The sequence below is a fragment of the Sturnira hondurensis genome, unplaced genomic scaffold, assembly GCF_014824575.4.
Source record: "Sturnira hondurensis isolate 20B ecotype Veracruz unplaced genomic scaffold, ASM1482457v3 Scaffold0000867, whole genome shotgun sequence".
Lineage (NCBI taxonomy): Eukaryota > Metazoa > Chordata > Mammalia > Chiroptera > Phyllostomidae > Sturnira > Sturnira hondurensis.
In genome coordinates this window covers 837,766-859,827 of record NW_028073498.1, presented here as the reverse complement: position 1 = coordinate 859,827, position 22,062 = coordinate 837,766, and the positions used below count along the sequence as shown (strand labels likewise).

The 22,062-nt window shown below is 43.0% G+C and overlaps 1 protein-coding gene across 3 annotated transcripts in view; it reads left to right on the top strand.

The window, feature by feature from the left end:
* Window positions 1-46: 46 nt before the first annotated feature.
* The window catches only part of VGLL4 (vestigial like family member 4), a 153,458-nt gene continuing 131,442 nt past the window's right edge, over window positions 47-22,062 (top strand). The window contains exons 1-2 of one of the 3 annotated variants that reach the window (XM_037050693.1): window positions 47-384; window positions 15,334-15,410. In XM_037050693.1, coding sequence (XP_036906588.1) covers window positions 15,347-15,410 — 64 coding nt within the window. In that variant the 5' untranslated portion in view covers window positions 47-384; window positions 15,334-15,346. Of the gene's footprint in view, window positions 385-1,212; window positions 1,277-1,384; window positions 1,478-15,333; window positions 15,411-22,062 lie in introns of those variants that run through there. The other 2 variants (XM_037050710.1, XM_037050701.1) reach the window with 2 other exon arrangements.

Genomic DNA, 22,062 nt, shown 5'->3' with positions numbered 1-22,062 from the left:
CTCGGCTCCTCCCCCCAGCCCATTTCAGAGCAGACTGAGATGCGGACTCCAGGAGTTTGCCAAGCACAGCAAACGCTAGTGTATGAGCGGCTGGAGGGGACTCCTGCCCCTGCGATCTCCGTCCCTTCCTCCTCTGCTCCCTCCCTTCCACACTGTTTTGATTTTCTAGGACTTCCTTCTCTGGGCGAGGGAGGGGGAGGAAAGACGCTGCGGAGCGCTTGGTGTGTGTGTGTTGTGTGTGCGAAAAGTGGAGTGGTGGAGTGTAAAATGCTGTAATGGGAAGAAACCGAGCCGCTTCTGAGTGTCCTGGACTGCATCGTCCGTTCTGATCTCAGGGGCACCTGAGCACCTACCTACACAAGCAAGTGAGACCTGTACCCTCAGGTATGTGTGATCTTCGGCCTGTCTGGGCAGTGTGGCTGGGGTGTGTGTGGGTAACGAGAGGGTGCGGTAGTGCCCCAGGTCGGGGCCCGGTGGAGCTTGGAGACCCGGGAGGCCGAAGGCCCCGCGCGAGCCGCTGTCTGGCGGGTGAGCCAGTGTGAACGCCGAGCCCTGGGCGCTGGGAGGCTCGTAAGCTCTTCCTGGGGCTGCTTCCCAGGCAGGTCTGTGCGGAAGGCTGAGACCGTGGGGCTCCAAAGCTGAGGGCAGCGGAGGTGCTGCAGGTCTGGCTCGAACGCGCTGGCAGTTGGCTGCTGTGGCGGTTAAGAGGCGGCCGGTGCACGGGTACCGAGCGTGGCTCGCTCGTGGACGTCGGTGTCACGTGTGCTGTGTCCACGGGTGGGAGAGCCAACTGTGTGCGTGTGAGGAGGGTGCCTGGCCCACAGCAGCAGGCACCTGGGAGCGCACGAAAGGTTAGTTTGTGTTTGCTCGTGTGCTCTCAGGGTGTGCTCCCACTGGCGGGGCCTTGGGGTTGTGATGTATGGGAGTGGCAGGCTCAACGCACTCTCTAGGATTGGAACCGTTTCTGAGGGGCCCAGTGCTGCACCAGGCCCTTCGTGGCCGTTTGCTCCCCAAGCGCGTCCGCACCCGCCGGGTAGGTGCGAACCGCCGCCGGGCGCGCTGCAGGAGGGGGAGGGGAAACAAGCCTCTCCCGGCGCGCTCAGCCCGACTCCCGCTTCGCCGCAGGCTCACCTGGGCTCTGCCCCACCTGCTCGGTGGGAGGGGCGTGGCTGGGGGCGTGGCCTGGCGGGCCGGGCTGGCCCGGCGGAGCCCGACAGAGCCTCGGAGAGAGCGGGCGGCGCCTCATTCCTAGGATTCCTCGGGCTCCGGAGCTCGCGTAAGCCGCTGAGCCGGCCTGGCGCGCGCCGCCCGCGTGTGCGTGTGGGTGTGCGGAGGGGGAGTCGGTGCGGGAGCGCGGGCGCGAGCGCGCCAGTGCGTCGGCGCGCTCCAGAAGTGCGCCCCGCGCTCTCGGCGGTACCGCCCCTGCCCCTACCGGGCCCTACTGGCCGGAGGCGGGCGCGCCTAGGGCGGCCCGGCGGTGAGTGCTGGTGAGCCGGGCTGGTGGGACCCAGGACCGGCGAGGGATAGCTTTCGGGGGAACTCAGGGCTGGGCTGACTCGCAGCGGGACAGGGGGCGTCCTCCTGCAAAGAGGAGGCGGGAAACTTGAGACTGCCGGTGGGAACCGGAGCGTCTGGGATCTCTGAGGGAGAGGTCTGGCTTCTGCAGAGGTCCCGCGCGGAAGGCGTCCTGGGAGTGGGAGGCGTGGGGCCAGGAAAGCGGCCCGGCGCGCCCTTCATCCCATTTGGTCCCGGCCAGCGGCAAAGGAGGGCTGTGGTGCGGGACTACGGGAAAGGGCTGAGGATGGGCTGCTGGGACCTGTCCCTTTCCTGTCGGTACACTTCCTGCCCCCTCCTCAAAACCAGACCGCACACTCCTCTGCACCGAGTGCAGGCCTCGCCGAAAAGCAGAGGTCTCTCGTTTTTTGTGTTGCTTAAAGTCTTCTTTGATTCATTACACCGAGACATTTAAGTGTCTTAGGTTAGGTTGACAGTATTTCTGTTAGTTTTATGCGCTTTACTGGCATGTGTTCTGTCTATTTAAGCTAGATGATTAAAACATCGGTTTCACTTTGATCATTGGTGCTGTATGTTTGCTAGTTGTATTTCCTTCTCTGGTTAATAAGAACCAGCAGCTCGCGGGACGGGGGTGGAGGCTGCTCTTCTCATTTTTATCAGCAGCTGCTTGCCCCCTTTATTTGGAATGTACTACTGCCCGGTTTATAGAGATTTTGAATAAACTTTTTCTTAACCTAAGCCTACCTTGACGAAAATGAAGGCTCGCATTTGTTTCCTCTGAACATTCAAAGACAAAAACATTACATATAATTTTTTCTATTAGTATTTAAAGGTCAGTTTTGCATACATTTTAGCATACCTAAGTTTAACTCTTTAGTCTCTGAGTCCATAGACTTGTAATGTTCATTGTTTCCTGCTTGCAGCTAATGAAGTCTGCGCATGATTGTCAGGGGTTTAGTTCGGATACTTTAAAGAGCGCTTTGGGGGTCAGCAGCCTTATTGCTTTATTTATCATCTCAAAATTTCAGTGCTGTAATTTTAAGTAATAGATTTAGAAATACTTTACTAGGAAGTTTGTTGTCTTATACTCAAGGCACTGTGTGTGTGTGTGTGTGTGTGTGTTTCTGTTTCCTGTTACGTCTGGCTGAAAAGTCATCTCCTTCCTTGTAGAAATGGTGTAAACCCCTCAATTTTTTGTTTATCTTGGGCAAAAATTTAATCCCAGGCTAATTTCCCCTATCACTGTGTTTTTTTCCCTTTGTACCCCTACACTTCTGGGCAACGTGCCTTTGCTTTCCATTTGGAAGGGAATGCAGACTAATTTTTATGTTGACCAAAACACAATACAATTAAAAAAATAATTCTGCTATAAATAACCAGGGACTACATTCCAAAACTGTGTGTGTTGTTGTAAAAACAGCTGTGGCTTATTTCTGGAGACTTGAGTTCAAGTTTTGTCTTTGTTACCTAGTAAGTTTGTGACCAGAAAAAGTAACTTCTATTTAACCTTTGTGCTTTATTTTCCTCTGTAAAGGGCTGATAACATCTGTTTCAATACATTACAGAGTTTCGGGAATTACAGGGAATAATGTGCCTTGAAACGCTTTTGTGTTATGTTATTTATAAAAGTCTTTGAAAAATTGAGAAAACTTCATAAACACAGTCCCAACTGGTTTAAGACTAGGACTTTACCTCAAGATTTTAGCACTTCTTACAGACATTATAGTTATGAAACTAAAACTTTCACTTTTAAATGTTCTGTTTGATGAGTTCTGTGATGGGAAATTCCTTTTATCTCCTTATGTAGTCTGGTGGTTGCCAAAACAAATCCAAAGGAAGATTTTATATTTTGTCTTTTCAGGTTTCTCTCCTGGATAGCTTTGCTGTGCAACTTTTGGTTTGTCTTAATCAAATAATAGGTAAAATAACCATAATAAAAGTTGTTTTGCAGCTTTGAGTATGATAATAAAATAATAAGAGTTTAAAGTTTAGGAGGTAAAAGTCAAATAGAGGGATGAGTGTAAGTAGGTTTACAGTTGTGAGTACATGTCACACAGTCTATTCTTGTATTATTACTTATTCATTATTGTTAACATACTTTTGCCCACTCCTGGTAGAATTTTAATGTTGCTAAAATTCTGAAACTGACTATTTTAACATATTAAGTTGTCTGATTTTTTACTTGTGTTAGATAATCTGTTGCAGTTAGAACCTGGTGACAGGGTTTTTTTCTTGAGTTTGTTAAGATGTTTCTGCAAGATATGTGAATTGAAGGTCATTTGTGATTCTTGTAGGGAGCATTTCTAAAGTTAATGAATGAATCTATGTGGGAATTTAATGGAAGAGACAAATGAGTGTGCCTATCAGTCTGTCACCATTTAGGATCTGTCCTCAGTAAAGCAACAACAATTTAGAAATTGGACTGCCAAACCTTGATAGTATAAACTGCCAAGGCAGGGAAGGAAGGGGTGGTATGAGGGAGGTGCTGACACCAGAAAAATTCTTTCTACCTGGGATACAGTAGAATAGGTCTTCTGCAAAGGAGAAAAACCTTGTATCTATCTCGTGTCTTGGGTGTGATAAACAGATCCTCATTATTCTGATTTTTTTTGTGGACTGTGTTTGAGAATTTGTCGACTTACTAGAAAATTTTTTTGTGGTTCCTAAATCAGCATTTGTAGCATTTTTGCAGTCATTCATTCACGTGCTCAGTGTTAAATTTAAATCTCTGAAATGCACGTTTGCAGCCGAGGTTGAACAGGCAATCATATTCTGCCTCCTTGTTTCAGCTCTCATACTGTAAACAAGTATGCTTTTGCTGTCTATTGAGCGCCGCATGTTTTCCATTCAAAGGCAAAAGTTGGTGGTTTTGCTTTTTAAAATGGCCCCCAAGCATAATACTGAAGTGTTGCCATGTTCCTAGGAACAAGAAGGCTGTGATGTGCCTTACATAAAAAATAAGTGCATTAGATAAGCTTTGTCCAGGCATGAGTTATACTGCTGTTTGCTTGTTGGCTGGGAGTTCAGTGTTAATGCATCAACAAGAGATATCAAATGAGCTGTCTTTAAATAGAAACACTCATAAAACAAGGTTATGTGTTTATCGATCAGTTGACAAAAATGTTGTGACCAGAGGCTTGCGGGAACCTAGCCCTGTCCTTCCTCTAGGAGTAGTGGTTCCATATGTGCTAATTCGGTGTTCTCAGAGGCATTATAGAACGTAACTACTGGGAATGATGAGAATTGTCTGTATTTACTGATGTTGATAACTAGAGTGCTTCCTAGTGATACAATGTAATGTAATGGGTTAGAAAACCTTGTCTAGGCTCTTAATAGCCCAAGAGTTGAGATTTTGAAACAGTGAAGAGTTAGACCTGAGGTGTTAGGGGAAGTTTGCCAACCTGGAGTATGATGCAAATTTGTGTATCTCATTCTTGGGGGCAAGAAGTCTCTGAAGAGGATGAGGCACTTCAGCATTTGTGAGTAGGAAAGTCTTAAATATCCAAGTAAAATCAATGGCAAGAGCATGCATATCAAGAGCAAACTAAAAATGCCAAATTTTCTCTTATTTCTTATGTGGTGCTGTACAAGGCTAAAGCCTGGAAAATGAGAAAGATTCGCAATAGCCTAAATATGATATTGAAAAGGATAGTTCATTTTTGTTTGACAACAATGTTGCAAAAATGGTGGGAATTCATAGTCTGCTCAGAAAGTCCAGAGGTGAATTTTATTTTTCCTCCTTGGACACAGTGGTGTCACTGTGCTGGTGTCACCCTGTGTTGTTTTCCAGGGTACACTGTATGGGCAGGTGTGTGAACCTCAGCCAGCAGTAAGAATTTTAACACCAGCCCTGGGCAGCCTCACATAAAAGTCATGAAATATGCTTAATCTAAGTTTGGTTTTGCTGCTTTAAGCCTATGTGGGCTGCCCTCAACTGACCTGTGATCAGCTTTCATTTCATATGGTCAGGGCACTTTCACAGTTTACGCCGATATCAAACTGTATTTTATAATAACTGAAGAGTGTAATTATTGCATAGAGGCACTATTTGACAGCTCCTGTTGCCAGGGTCAAGGTGACTAAATATCACATCCCTGTCCCCTCTTGTTGTCCCCCTTTCCCCAACCCTGGGGCTGAGAAGGTTTATAGAGTCAAGTCTTGCCCTTTAGCATTCATTCAGGGGGTCCCCCCACCCCGTGGTACCTTTATTCAGCCCAAGCCAACAGGCACCTTAGTCCTGTTATGTGATGAGAGGTGGAGATGAGCAAAGGCAGAGCTGAGTTGAGGGCAGGCACCTGATTTGTAATGTGTCCCACTTTGAAAGATAGAGAAATTGTTGGATGCCCAATCCGTAAACCCACCTCCTGCAGAGGTTTCACTGGAGGGGGTGGGCATTAAATCCTTATGGGAAGGGTGCATACCTATATCAATTTACCAAGTTGATTAGTTTTGTAGGATAGTGGAAGGACTGCCAGCAAAGCTGGCTCTCATTCTGGGGCTTATGCTTGAGGTTGAAAGAAGCCTAACAAGGGATTTTACACATACATTTGTAATTCTGTGAAAATAAGCATAAAACATGTGAATCTATTGTTCAGATTTTAGACATTTGGCCTTGAAACAAATTTTCAGGAATGATTGTGTGTGAAAGGAATTGGATGTAAGCAGAATCTGGCCAGGTCCTTTGATATCGTACCTGGTATCGTGCTTCCTGGTAAATTGCCAATTATGGCAAATATGGGTCAATTATTCATGCCTGGGACATGCCTAGATAAGGAAAGCTGGATTTAGCAAAGGATCCATCTTGTCATGTTCTATCTTTGGTATTATGACTATGGAAAGAGTATTTTGAATGATACTCACGACCAAAATATATTTTTCATATATATTTATATATAATATTTAGTCTTCATCTGCTGTCATGACTCACAGTTCCCAAACCCTTGGAATTTCCTGAGTGTGGAGAGTGATAAGGGTGTCTTTTGTTATGTGAATGAGGTGATTTGTGGAAGCACCTGAGGATAGGGGCTGGGTCAGGGGAGAAGTATTGAGGTGATAAGAAGGTTGGAACTTTGATTCCTGCCCCTGCCTCTGGGGAGAGGAGAGGAGAGGAGAGGAGCTGGAGGTCGACTCCAGGGACGGTGGCCAGTGATTTAATCCATTGTGCCTATACAATGAAGCCTCCATGAAAATCCTCCAAGAGGACAGGGGTCCAGCAGGCTTCTGGCCTGGTGAACACTGGGACATTGGGGACAGAGTGGTGTGCCTGAAGAGGGCATGGACGTTCTGGGTCCCCTTCCCAGGACCTTGACCTATGCATCTCTGTCATCTGGCCATTCCTTTTACCATAACCCAGTCGGGTGTTGTGAGGACAGATTACTTATAGCCTGCTTTTATAATAACTGAAGAGTGTAGTTATTGCATAGAGGCACTATTTGACAGCTCCTGTTGCCAGGGTCAAGGTGACTAAATATCACATCCCTGTCCCCTTTTGTTGTCCCCCTTTCCCCAACCCTGGGGCTGAGAAGGTTTATAGAGTCAAGTCTTGCCTTTTAGCATTCATTCAGGGGTTCCCCCCCCCAGTGGTACCTTTATTCAGCCCAAGCCAACAGGCACCTTAGTCCTGTTATGTGATGAGAGGTGGAGATGAGCAAAGGCAGAGCTGAGTTGAGGGTAGGTGACAACCTGGGCTTATCACTGGTATCTGAAGTGGAGGGCAGTCTTGTGGGATTGAGTCCTGAACCTGTGGGATCTGATTCTATCTCCAGGTAGATAGTGTTATAGTTGAGTAGAATTCTTGGATTCCCTGCTGGATAACCTTAACAGTTGTCCACTTCAGGTTAGTGGGTTTTATTGAGCATGGCTAAATATTAGAAGCAGGCCTTCCTAGCACTGAGCCGGGTTTTGGAGCTGGAAGTCATTGGGGCCCGTGTTTAATTACTGTGTGGTCACTGGCCCAGGATTCAAAGGCTTTGCAGTCTGTGTTGTTTGCCCTACCCTCCTCATCACCTGACTTGGTGTGAACATCTTCTTACCTGTCATAGTTACTATTATGTGACTCCATGCCTGTCGTGTGCAAAGAAAGTAAAATAAGGTATGGTTTTTATATGCCCAGGAGGAGAGGGCTTGCTTTTCTTTTTGCTTACTTTGGAAACTACCAGGGTATTGCCTGATCTGTGTGTCAAGGTGCAGGAGAAAGAGCACAGACTAGCAGTCTTGCCTCGGTTGTTGAGAGAAGGTTGTTTTGTTGTTTTCTGGTACAAAAAGTCTGTGCTGTTTCTCCTACAAAAAGGACTTTATGAAAATCAGCTTAAGGATAGTAAAAACAGCATTCAGTAGTGAGTCAGGAGACTTGGATTCCAGTCTTATCTTCACGAAGTCACTTATATTCTTGGCACCGTGGTTTTTCATCCGTAGGAGAATATTAATAATCGTGTTTTGTCAACACATAGTGAGAATCCAAGGAGGTAACTTATGTCAGTGTGTTTTTGAAAAAGTATGTGCCCCGCAGCTGTGAGGTGGTGGTAGAAGGAGAGCATATCTTTCTTGAGTTTACAAGGCATTTTGACTTTTAATCACATGTTGTCATTTAATTCACATGCCAAGCTTCTTAACTATGAAGCAGGCAATGTTCTTACGATTTTCTTTAATTGGGCTTGGGGAGGTTAAGTGACTGGCCCATACATTTTGTGTTTAGACATCTAGAGCAAAGCCTAGAACAAAACAGGCTTTCAGTGATTCATTGTTGATTGAATGGTGAGAAGGTTAAACTAGGGCGCAGACTTGGGTCAAGTCCTGGCTCAACTGATTCGACAGATGGCAAAGTGTGAGAAGAAGGAAAAGACCTCACACAGATGAGAGATATTTTTAGCAGGAAGAACAGAGGATGGTCTGAGAATTTGATGTTAACAGGAAGAATGTATGTTGCAAGAAATTAGTGGGGCAACAATTAGGACACACCATAGGGAAGAAACAGCTAGGAGGATGTTGATTCACATCTACCTGATCTGGTGAAGCTATGCCTGCATGTGGCCATCAGCATTTGGTGGTGTTGGTCTGAAATTTTACTTCACTTATTCCTCTGTCTGAGATGAACTGCTACATGGACCGCAGTGTGGTCACACTCAGTGTAAATCACTCCAGGGCAGCAAGAGTCCTTTACCTTTTCCATGTTGCCTATATATGATACACAGTAGAGAGAGGAAATGCCCAGTGGAAGCCTCTAAATTATTGACAGTTGAAAAGCCCATATACCCTGTGCCATGGTTTGCTGGCTCATATCTGTAGGCTTGTCCTGTGATGGTACTTTATTGGTGGAACCTCATTGTATTAGCCCAGGAGGTGGTCCTGATGGGTGGATAGAGGGATGGAACAGGGCCAACAGGAATTAGGGACACTGAAAAGTGTGCATCGAATGCAGATGCCATCAGTTTCCTAGGAGTGTGATGCCTTCCAGTTTCTGTCTTTTGGCCACGTGACGGAGTGGCAGGAACATCCAGAGGTTTGAATGTGCTTCTTCCCATCCACACTGGTCTTCACCTCCTGCTCCCTGTTACCATGTTCGTTCTCCTAACTGTTTAGTACTATTAGCCATTATTTCTGTAAGAGCCCTGCTGGGAGGCAAGACTGGTACTGTAGCTTTTGCTTTGGAAATTTTCTTGGAACACTTCCATAATATATCTTGAAATTCCATCCCCTTGCCTGAAAAAATATAATCTGATACACCCCATAATTCTGCCCCCTCTGTGCTCTTGTCCTTTTTGTTGATCAAAATGGGGCTGTTCCTTTCGGAAGGCTGAAGTAATGGCGTTCAAACGTATAGCTGAGCTTGTTATTAGCACTGAATGCCTCTAAGTTTTAGAAGCTTTAGAATTGAAACATTGTTTTCTAATTCTCAACCTTAAGCTATTTGGAAGAGCATATTGTTAAAGATTAGGGAGTCTGAGGGAAAGAATGTGGGGAGGCAGACAAAATACATGACTGTTGCTTGAAAAAGAAATAACAGAACAATGGATGTTCTATTCATCACGACTGATGTTCTTGTTGACAACAACCATGGAAAAAGGTGAATGGATGGAGCGAAATGGCTTTCAGCACAGCAGAACACCTTTACAAATGCACTTTTTTCCAGAAGCACATCTCTCTCACTTTAATGTTGTTAAGTCCCAGGTGTTAGCATTTCAAATGACTGTATTTTTGGTTATCATGATCTCATAATATAAAAATTATCACGGACATGAAAAGACTGTTGGGATGTACTTAGATTTGTTTTCCGGATGTTGCATAATCTTTTATAAAAGGTAAGTAGATGATAGATGGTTCATAAAGGTCATTAAAGTAAACCAGACATGTTACTCCACTGCTTAAAAAACTGTTCAAATCATTCAAGGGTTTTTCACTGGCTTAGAATAAAATCTGAGCTTTATCAAGCTGTTCAGGGCATGCGTGATCCCACCTCACTTTCTGTCTTGTCCCCTGGCTACCTGCGCTGTGGTCAGTTCACAGTGCTATCCACATCCAAATGTGCAGCTATGGTCTGTCTTTTTTTTTTTTTAATGCTATTTTTTCTCCACCCACTCCCTTCATGGTGCTGATTCCGTTCTTCCTTTAGCTCTCAGCTATCATTCATCTCCTCGGAGAAGTCTTCCCAGATTACTCTAAAGTAGTGGCCAGTGTCTGGTCTTTTCTTAAATACATTTACTGTCGTTTACAGTTTATTTAATATGGTTGCATATATGAGGTCAGTCCAGAAAGTATCCAGCCAGTAATATAAAAAATAGAGACATTTATTGAAGGGACAAGATCCAAGATACAAGATCCACATTCCAAAGTAGGCACCCTGGGACCTCACACAGTTGTCCCAATTGCCATCAGCTGCTCCTTGTATTTTCCTGAATCTCATCGATGGTCTGAAATCTCTTCCACTTCATTGGTGATTTTAGTTGTGGGAAAAGGCAGAAGGTGTAGGGCGCCAAATCTGGGCCGGAGGGGGGCTGAGTCACCTGGGTGATATGATGTTTCACCAGAAAACTCGGCAGGAGAGAGATGAGATGCATAAGTGGGCACGTTGTCGTGATGAAGCTGCCAATCACCAGTTGCCCATAGTCGCTGCCTTCTGAGTCATCCAAATAATTTCCTCGGAGGAATGTTCAAGCTTAATGCAAAATTTAATGCAGATTTGTTGTTTTACTCAGTCATTTTGAGTATGATGGCCACACAGTGCACACTCTCACTCAGTGGTGTCTATATGGCCCCCACTGACTAGTACAGTGAAGTCATCATTGTTCACACATGCACATTCTGGTCCACCCTCATTGGCTGCCAGGTTACATCAGTGTCATGCAAACCGTTCTCGTTTTATTAACAATGACTGGACGTTTTCCAGACAGACCTTGTATTTTGACAAATAATTATTTTAGCATATATAAAGTCCATTTGCTTCTCATGACACCCAGGGAGGGAGGTAATACTAATATTGCATTTAGTAGATGAGGAAACACACACAGAGGTAAAGTCACTTCCCAGGGTTGCACAGACAGAAAGAGGCTGAGCTGATTTAAATTCAGATTGGCATCTAAAGATCATCCTCTTAAACAGCCATGATGCTAATTTGCCTCAGTGTAGTGTGACCCTCCATCAAATACTGTACCCATAGTTTTTTTATTTTTGCCATATGACTAATATGTTTTATTGGGTTTGTTGGGCTGTGATATTGTACATAAAATTCAGAAGATTAAAAAAAATTAGTTCTCTTTCACCTTTATTTGCTTAGGTCTTCTGAGGTTAGATAATGCCTAGTCCCTTGTCTTCATCTCCCATCTGTTTTACTGTGTTATTACCACTCCTGTTCTTATCTTACAGCTGGTTCCTATAGAAGCCGCCTAACTGATCTGCCTCTAGTGACCCCTCACTTCATTCCCTCAAGTCAAACCATCCTCCCTAGAACTGTCAGGGACTGATAGTGACTGCCAAGTGCTTAAATCTGCATTATGCTTACCCAAACTTAACTGCTGCTTCTACTTGCTAACAAGGATCCTCAGTTTTAAATGGCTGGTCTGTGTCCCTGTCCCAGCCACTCATTCCTGCTTCTGTGCCCTCCCTCAGGCTGTTGATACTGGGTGCAATGCTTTGTTACACCAGGAAATAATCAGTGTGATGTACAGGTGAGTAAGAGAGGTCAGAGAGGAGAGTGACTGCCCAGGGGAAAGGAATTGGGGAAGGAAACCTTTGATACGGCATTTTGTAACACATACCTGCACACACTCGTATATACCCACCCACAGAATAGATGTTCACAAGGTAACCACTTCACACTGATCTCTCTTTTACCACACAGTACACGTACACGTTTTAGTTGTAAACTCTGTTTAGTCTCTTTTAAAAAAAATATTTCTTTATTTTTTAGAGAGGGGACGGGAGGGAGAAAGAGAGGAAGAGAAACACCTACGTGTGAAAGAAAAAAAAATCAGTTGTATCTCCCTTGGCACACAACCTAGGCATGTGACCTGACTGGGAATTGAACTGGTGACCTTTCAGTTCACAGGCAGCGCCCACTGAGCCACACAAACCTGGGCTATATTTAGTCTCTTATTATGCTCTTTTAAATTGGTCTCTTATTCTATTCCACATACGTTTGGTTTACAAACAAGATCATAACTCCTTAAAAACAGGGATTGTCTGTTTTCTTAAACCTCTCCTGAGTACTTTGCTAAACTCAGAATAATTGTGCAATAATAATTGGTTGGTTTTATTAATAAGGTTGCAGCAGATGGCAGGTGCCTCGTAGTTGAAATTTAAACACCTAATTTCTTATCTACCTACTTTGAACATAAGTTGCTTGGGCATTTAGATTTCATAGTATCTGAATAAACTTAAATATCTAATCTATGATGCTATAATTCTGGGTCTACTTTATGTCATTTGATACCTTTATACTTTGATATTTTGCTTCTGTGCATAACACTTCTGTGCACGCTTAATGTGTATGTTGATAAGTATCTATTTGGGTTTAGAATTTTTAAAATGTCCTTCAGTCAATTTGGGCAGATTAAGGAATTGGAGTCTAAATACTGCATTAAGGAGAAGAATGCTTATTGGTATTTACTTAATCAAAATAAAAGACTTTGAACTTCAATCTTGCCTGGCATAGGAAACTGGCATAGATGAAGAGAATGTTAACTGAGTTCTTGGAAGTTCAAATCCTCCTCACAGGAGGTGATTTTTCCTATCTTAAACAGAAGATTAGGACTGTTGAGGGTCATTTGTTTTTCTCTCGTACACCTCTGATTTTACTCATCCTCACTTGCCTCTGAAAAAGAGGAAATCGACTCAGTTTGGTTTGATTACATTCATTCTCCTTCCAGTCACTGCATCTTCAGTGGTTCTCCTCTCACAGCTTGAGACTTTGCAAGATGTCAGTTCTGTTGACCTGTCCTCATGCTCCCATGACCTACTCCCGTGATAGTGCCATTACCTTCTGCATGCTGTGTAGCTGTGTCTTTCAGATTACTCACCCTGCCTTTGGCTTCCCATTCTGCAGAATGGTTCTGCATTCTGCACTGTGCTACCAGGATAATTTGCACAGAACACATAGACAACCAAGTTATTTTTCTGAGATTTAAGTAGCCTCTTAATGCATACAAAATCAAGCCCGAATCCTATCAAAGCCCTCAGTCCTTCTAATATATGGTTCCATTCTTGTCTCTTACTTTATATCCCCACTTTACTTTTCTAGTTGATTTAGGCACCCTGCCCTTAAATGGATTCTGCTTATGTTCTTCCCTTCTGTATGGAGTGCTTCCGTGTTTGCTCCTTAGAGGCTCAGCCAAGCTCTCTTTCTCCACAGAGCCCTTCGGAGTTCATGTGTATTTCTGTGGGACTTAGTGTATAGCACTGTTCGATACTGAGCACATTTTGCCTAAATCCATTATTTCCTTAATTATTTCCTGAGAGATGTTTCAGGTGAAAAGAATGGCCAGTGAGGTTTGAAAGATTCTGAGGACATAGAGCTGCCCTCCCCACTGCCTTTGCCCCTGCTGTGAGGTATAGCAGGCAGTGTATCAAAAGCTCAGGAAGGAAAATATGTGGCTTAATTTGGGTTATTCCAGTGTTACTGAAACTTGTTTGTTATAGAAAACTTTTTTCTTATGAAATATAAACATCTGATGCAAAACACTTTGGGAAAATACTGCCTTACACTGGATTTCTTTTAGGCATGTCTGCTGTATAGATTGTGAAAGCTCTTTGAAGGCACTCACTGGGCTGTGTTTATTTTTCCTGCCTTAGTACCTAGTAGATAGTTAATGTTTACTGAATGAAATCACATGCAAGGTTAAGGATTGATGTTTCTGTGGATGCTTGATATATGAATATTATAAAGAAAAGCTGCTTTGCTATATCTTGTAACTGCACATATACAGTAGGTAATTAGTAAATGTTGAAGAATGCTGACCAAATGCTGAGCATCTTTAAAGGGGTGCAGTTAAGGTTTTTTTTTTAGGTTGAACTAAGTTGTGTCTGTTTTCCCATTGTTTGCATGTGAGCATGCCCATGCCTGTGTTTAAATCCAGAGAAGGAAAACTGGGCAAAGGTAGCCTAGTTTTCTAGATTTTCTGCCATCTTTAAGTTTTTGCTTTTATAGATATGCTGTAATTTAAGAAAACCATTAAAAGTAAACATACAGCCATTGCTGGTGAGGTTCAGTGGACTGACTGCTTGCTTGCTTCTAAGCCAAAAGGTCACTGGTTCCATTCCCAGGCAGGGCACTTGCCTGGGTTGCAGACCAGGTCCCCAGTAGGGGGTGTTCAAGAGGTAACCACACATTGTTGTTTCTCTCCTCTTTCTCCCGCCCTTCCCCCTCTCTAAAAAAATAAATAAAATTAAAAAAATAAAAGTACAGGCTTATTTAAAAATGTGGTGCTATAGCCATGGATGGTGTAGCTCAGAGGATTGAGCTTGGGCCTACAAACCAAATGATGGCAAGTTTGATTCCCAGTCAGGGCACTTGCCTGGGTTGCAGACCAGGTCCCCAGTAGGGGGCGTTCAAGAGGTAACCACACATTGATGTTTCTCTCCCTCTCTTTCTCCTTCCCTTATCCTCTCTCTAAAAATGAATAAATAAAATCTAAAAAAATAAAAACATAAAAACATGGTGCTAGATAAATTGATAATAGGTGGTGGCAATAGTATGTACACTACAAAATGTGACATTTTAAGATAAAGTTTCCTATGGGATTTAAAATACCATTTGACTCACCAATGGAATCCACATACAACTTCTCATGAGTAAACTGCATACATTAAGCTGCAGAGGTCATGCAGAGTCTCAGCTAAAAGAGGTGAAATAACAGAGTGGGTCAATCTTAGTAATTTTTGTTAAAACTAATAAACTAACTACCACTACCACCACAATAAAAATCTCAGACTGGTAGTAATGCTGTGTTCATAGAACTGCCTTTGTTTTGAAAACTATTTTGTAGTCGGTATGTCTGTAGAGGCATGTTATTATGCACACACATAAACATAAGCACAGATAACATGAGCATGAATATTCACAGTATCCCTTCTTTTAGTTCTGACAGGAGCTGCTTCCTGGCACAGCAAGGTTTAGCATAGTAGACGGAATGGAATTTAACCCTTGTCTCTGCATGCTCCTGAACCTTGTCCATTCAGTTTCTCCCCAGAATGGGAAGAATTTCTTCTTCAGGAGAGTGATTTGCATTTTGTGGGGGAATCATTTCAGTTGTTAATGACCAGAATTCTTAAAGTGTCATTAGAATTTTGTTTAAGTTTTGTTATTTCTCTCTTTGGTTTTCCTCTTAGGCTCCAGCCAGGAATGGAGACGCCATTGGATGTTTTGTCAAGGGCAGCATCTCTGGTGCATGCTGATGATGAAAAACGTAAGTGAGGCATCTATTTTACATGATTTTTACTATATCCCCTAGACTCCTGCACGATTGCAAAATTACATGTTTCTCTACATGGCTTTGTGTGGCTGTGTGCTGTTAATTTTGGTTGTTTTCTTAGAACAGCGTGACATCTTTTATTTTATTTTTAAGTGCCAGAACATGTAAATCTTTTAAATGTTATCTTTGTATGCTGGGGCTTAAGCAGTTAACTCCAGGGAGTCCTTTCTGTTCTACATCCTTTCAGTAGGGGCCAGAATGGAGGAGGTGTGTCTAGAAGTTCAGATAAATATGTGTTGGTTGATAGAGTAGTTGACCATCAGAGAACTAGAGATGGAGAAAAATCCTCCAAGATCATTCCTGTCATTGGAAGTGTGCAGTACATACCATAATGAAAAACAGTTGTGAAAATTCCTTTCACATAGCTGAGAGAGCACATATTTGGGGAAAAACATTCATTAATGTGGTGGGGAGGGGCAAAAGGAGAATGAACATTGACAATGGAAGAGTGTTCTATGATGTGTTAAAGTGATTTTCCTGTTCATTCTAAGATATTTTTATTTTTTTAAGATTTTATTTATTTAGTTTTAGAGAGGGGAAGGGAGAGAGAAAGAGAGGGAGAGAAACCTGATGTGCAAGAGATACATTGATGGCTTGCCTCTTGCTCATCCCCAACTGGGGGTGTAACCCAGGCATCTGCCCTGACTGGGACTTGAACTGGTGACTCTTTGGTTTGCAGGCTGGCCCTCAATCCACTGAGCCACACCTGCCAGAGCTATTTTTTAAAATATATTTTATTGATTATACCATTACAGTTGTTCTATTCCCCCCCTTCATTCCCCTCCCCCTGCACACTCCCTCCCCCACCATTCTCCCCCCTTAGTTTATAACCATGTGTCTCAAGTTCTTTAGATTCTATATTTCCCCCACTATTCTTGCCCTCCCCCCTATCTATTTTCTACCTAATGTCTATGCTATTTTCTGTACCTTCTCCCCCCTTCTCCTCCTCCCACTCCCCTGTTGCTAACCCTCCATGTGTTCTTCATTTCTATGGTTCCACTCCTGATCTAGCTGTCCTCTTGGTTTGCTTTTGTTTTAGGTGTGGTTGTTAATAACTGTGTGTTTGCTGTCCTTTCACTGTTCATATTTTTCATCTTCTTTTTCTTATATAAGTCCCTTTAGCATTTCATATAATAAGGGCTTGGTGATGATGAACTCCTTGAACTTGACCTTATCTGAGAAGCACTTTATCTGTCCTTCCATTCTAAATGAAAGTTTTGCTGGATAAAGCAATCTTGGCTGTAGGTCTTTGGATTTCATGACTTGGAATACTTCTTTCCAGCCCCTTCTTGCCTGTAAGGTCTCTTTTGAGAAATCCGCTGACAGTCTGATGGGTACTCCTTTGTAGGTGACTGTCCCCTTATCCCTTGCTGCTTCTAGGATTCTCTCCTTCATTTTGGTCTTGGCTAATGTAATTATGATGTGCCTTGGTGTGTTCCTTCTTGGGTCCAACTTCTTTGGCACTCTCTGAGCTTCCTGGATTTCCTGGAAGTCTATTTCCTTTGCCAGACTGGGGAAGTTCTCCTTTATTATTTGTTCAAATAAGTTTTCCACTCGTGGCTGTTTCTTTCCCCCTTCTGGTACCCCTATAATCCGGATGTTGGAATGTTTAAAGATGTCCTGGAGGTTCCTAAGCCTCTCCTCATTTTTTTGAATTCTCATTTCTTCATTCCTTTCTGGTGGGATGTTTTGTTCTTCCTTCTGGTCCATTCCATTGATTTGAGTCCCAGTTTCCTTTCCATTGCTATTGGTTTCCTGGACATCTCCCTTTATTTCAATTAGTTTAGCCTTCATATGTTCCTCTAATTTGTGACTATAATCAACCAGTTCTGTGAGCATCCTGATAAACAGTGTCTTGAACTGAGCTTCTGGGAGGCTGGCAATCTCTTGGTCGCTTAGAGTTATTGGCTCTGGGACTTTGAGTTCTTCTTGCGCCATCTTTTGGGCTGTTCATGCCTGTTCCGTAGCAGGATCAGAGCCCTAAGGTGTTCACTAGTGCAGGGCAACTCAGTTGCTGGGTTGTGACGCTGAATGTGGGGGCGGGGTCAAAGAGGGACAATGGCTTCCCGTCTGCCGCCTGCCGCCGTGGCCCTCACCGGTGCCGCAGCTGCTGCCGTCACTGGGCCCACGCGTTTCGTCCCACTGCACGCGAGTGTGCCACTGCCGTCAGCCCTCGCCCCCTGGGGCCTGTGTGGTCCGTCTCACTGTGCGCGAATGTGCGACCGCGGTCTGCCCCGCACCCCAACTGGTTCCCGTCTGCCTGTGCGCCTGGGTCGGGGGCCCTGTCCTGCCCGACCTTGCTCCCTGCTGGCTCCGCCCCTCTTACTGTCCCCGTTGAATGGTTAGATGTAGTCGGACTTCGTATAATTCAATTTTCTGTCCTTTGGTTGTGTCTTTATTTCTCCAAACCTTTGTTGTGTTCAAACTTGGTTGTGGGAGAAGGCACAGTGTTTCCACCTATGCCTCCATCTTGGCGGAAGTTTGCCAGAGCTATTTTTATTTTTAAATATTCTGTTCAAAGTTAAAATTGCTTACTGAACAATATTTGCAAGAATAACTGTTTTATGTGGAAACAAGGCTGCATATTTTTTCTTAAGCATTAAAGTACTAATAACAAAAATATATATAAGATTGAGCATTTATACATTGTAAGTTCTGGAAGATGGGCTCCTTTCCAGTTTAGTTGTTAATGAATTGACAGCTAGAAATATGTGTTCTTAAAAAATGTAAGGTTTGTCTTTTTACTAGCTGTCAAGATGTTTTTTTCTCTTAAGCCTTAGTTTTCTCACTAGTGACGTGAAATAATACTTACTGGCAAAATATTTGGGAGGATTAAATGGGCTGTTGTGTAGATAGTGCCTTCCTTAGCTTTCAGCTCCTAAGTAGGAGTGGGGACTGCCTTGCCCTCTTTTCTCTTGGTGCCTCAGTCAGCTCTCAGACAGGATTTACTCTTTATTACTGGTGTCCTGCTGTGTTATCAGTGTGTCTTACCTTCCCACCCTCTCCCACCACCATTCAAGATTACCTGTAGTGATTGGATGAGATAACATTAAGTTTGTTTTTTAGACTCTTACGTAATTTATATTTTTTAGCTTTTGATTGTTGGGAGGATATAACTACCCTAATGATGAGGTATGATTATTCTTTCCTAAGGAATTTGAAGCTCTGGGATGTTAAATGTCATTCCCAAGCACAATGAGCTAGGGAGGAGCAGCTCAGGTTTTAGTCTTTTGTTTAACATCAGAAAACTCTTTTGTGCCTCTAAGGTTGCAGTCAGTTGAAATGACTTGAATAGTTAGTTTCAAACTTTGTTAAACATTAATATAGTTAATTTAGAAGTTTTTATTGAAAGGTTTTGTTAGGCTCTGCCAAGGAAGAAATGCCAGTCAGCCACAAAGTTAGGCAGTATAGACCTTTATTGGGGTTTGTGTGCCAGGGCGAGATTCCCCAGCCCACAGAGTGGGGCCCGGGAAGTAGTGCCCAAGCAGGGAATGTGGCGGGTTTTATTTTGGTTGGTTCTCTTCGTGGGAGCTGGGGATTGGTCCCCTTTGAACAAAGTGGCAATATATCATTGGTGGTTCTCCTCAGGCTCAGGTTGCTCTGCGGATAAAGCCCGCCCTTTTGACTCTCTGGTTTGACGTCAGCCGTCTTTTCGGGGTTGTAGTTCAGCCGCCATTTTGCCCTACCCTGCCCATCCTAACATTTATATAAGACTATTTTGAATTTCTGTTTTACAATACTCATATTTAGTTAAGATTATTAAAAGACAATACTGTTTATACAAATGAAAAATGGAAGGAATGACCTCAGGGCGGCTCTTTGTGCTCGAGTGTAAAGAGTAAGTTTCTTGTCTTTTTTGCTACCGTCTCAGGTTCTCTCCTGGAGCCCAGCTTCAGGATTACTCTGTTCAGGTTGGAGGCCTGTGTAATTTTCACTTTACGGAGCAACAATTGAGTGCTTATGTGTCAGGGGCATGTATAGATGGGTAGGGGCAGTCCCTGTCTTCATGGAGCTTATGAACTTATAATATATAGACACTTCTGGATATAAAATGCATAGAAGGGGAGTCTGGGTGTCCTTGGTGGTATAGATGCAGGGCCTCCTTGGCACCCACAGTCTGGGAGAATGGTTCTCATAAAAACAAAATGATACTTCCAAGGGAGGGAGGAATTCTTACTTTCCTCCTGTGTTGAACACAGCCATTAGTGTTTTGTAGAGTAAGGATATACGGTTGGCTCTCTCTATCTTCCTGTTCCCCATCTGCAGATACATGCAACACGGATGGAAAATATTTGGAAAAAATGTTACATTGTAGTTAGGCCTATGATGGTTGGGTCTCTACTAAACATATACAGGATTTTTTCCTTGTCATTTTCTAGACAATGCAGTTATATCAGTTATTTACATAGCATTAAATAATCTACAGATTGAGGTTGTGTTGAGGTCATATGCAAATACTGTTCCATTTCACATAAGGGACTTGAGCATCCTCAAATTTTGGTATCCACAGAGGTCCTGGAACCAATCCTCTGTGCGTACAGAGGGACAACTGTATACATATAATAGGTTAGAGTGACCATAAGGTAATACATATTCCATTTATTCTGGAATATTCTTCTTTGGACTCTGGTGATTCCAGTTGGTTTAGGAGTGAGCTGTCATAATAATCCTGAAACCTCTTTGTACTGGTTTCAGCTTCTTGGGATCATTTTTTATTTCTAAAGAGAAAAAAAAGTACCCAGATGTCTATGCTCATTATTATTGACATGTAGGCAACAGTTTTGAAAAGCTTTTTAAACTTTAACTATGGGGCCGGCTGTGTGCACCACTTATAAGAGCACAGAGCTCAAAAACTAGGCATTCATTGTATTTTCTGTTACCTAGTAATATAAGTATGTGGAACTCATGTAGTTCATAGGCAAAGTTGAGCATTAAGTTCAGTCTTTGAAGTACATTTCTTAAGACCTATTTGGGTTTGTTTAGCTTGATTCAGCTTTCTTTGCCATAGATTAAGTCTATTTTAGCTTTTGTTATAAATTGCTCTCACACTTAACATTCTCCTCAACACTTTAAAAAAAGTCTTGTATATGTAATCTGATTTGGGTGTCTGATTCCAAACAGAAAAATGTTCTAGTAGTTGAGATCGATTTCTCAACTCATGTAGGTGACCTAAATGATTCTCCTTTCTTTTGCTCATGGAGAACCGAAAACTTCAGCATTTTTGAAGATGTTATTGTTTTAGCATTTTGAAGAGAACAGTGCCTAATAGGACTTGAGTATATAATACCTGATAGCCTTAAGACTTCATTATATCTACCAGTGGAGAATAAAAGACATATCTCAATAGTACACTGTAGAGCTAAAGTCAATAGTGAAATGGTGGTTTTGTAGTAACACAATAGCCACTTATCTGGATGGCCTAGAAGGAATAAATTTACTTAAAATAATCATTCCACTGCTCATGAGACATTGATTTAATCACTGTCCAGGGTAATCCTGGAAGGTACTAAATGAAAATACAGCCTGAGGTTGCCAGTTTTTTTTGGGCTTGAGGAATCTCTCCTTTCAGTGATCACGAACACTGGTGCTGGGAAGACCCCAGCCTTGTTTCCAACTCTGTTGTTTAGGAGTCAAAATTGGACAAAACCTGAGGACAGGACATTTACGCTGATATTTAAAACAGTACCTGTGCATCTCTAACACGATCCTTCATTTTAATGTGATGTTTACAAAATGTTTTATTTTTTTGTATCAATTTTGTTCTTGTATTTTCTTTTTTTTAAAAAATATTTTATTTATTTATCTTTAGAGAGAGGGGACGGGAAGGAGATAGAAAGGAAGAGAAACATCAATGTGTGGTTGCCTCCCATGTGTCCCCCACTGGGGACCTGGCCTTCAACCCAGGCATGTGCCCTGACTGGGAATCGAACCTGCGACCCTTTGCTTCACAGGCCCATGCTCAATCCACTGAGCTACACCAGCCAGGGCCTGTTCTTGTATTTTCTGATTATAAGAGCCTCTTGTAACTGCTGACTTCCTCACTTTAGAATAAATTTAAGAGAGCACTACAGTAAGAAAATTCTCTTAAAAATGTTGCCAATATGTTAATATAATGATTATAGGCATCTTGGGACTTCCTCTTGTTTTTGAAGATTTGGGTGGAGGGGATAGTACTTTTGATCTGGTCTGATGAGTATGTGTACGCTAGAAAGAAAAAGCTGAATAAACTAGGTATGAATGGCTTAGGGGGAACAGGAAGAGAAGGCAGCTTTTCCAGGAGGCGCTGTTGCTCTGAGAAATTCCCTAACATGTTGTTTGGTGAAGATGGGTGAAAGCTGACTAATTGATGAAGCATAAATTACCATATTCCTTCCGAGTCAAGCATTCCTAGGAGTGTAAGCTTTTGTGATCATGGGGACTGATGCCCACATGTGTGGACTATTTTCATGTCCTATCCAGTTAATTGTAACGTGGATCAGTTGCACTCACACAGTTTTCTCAGATTGATTTCTTCCCTTCAGGATCACGACTCGGTCAGCATCTGCGTCAGTCAAGGAAACCAGTAGTTGCTGTGTGTCCAGGTTAT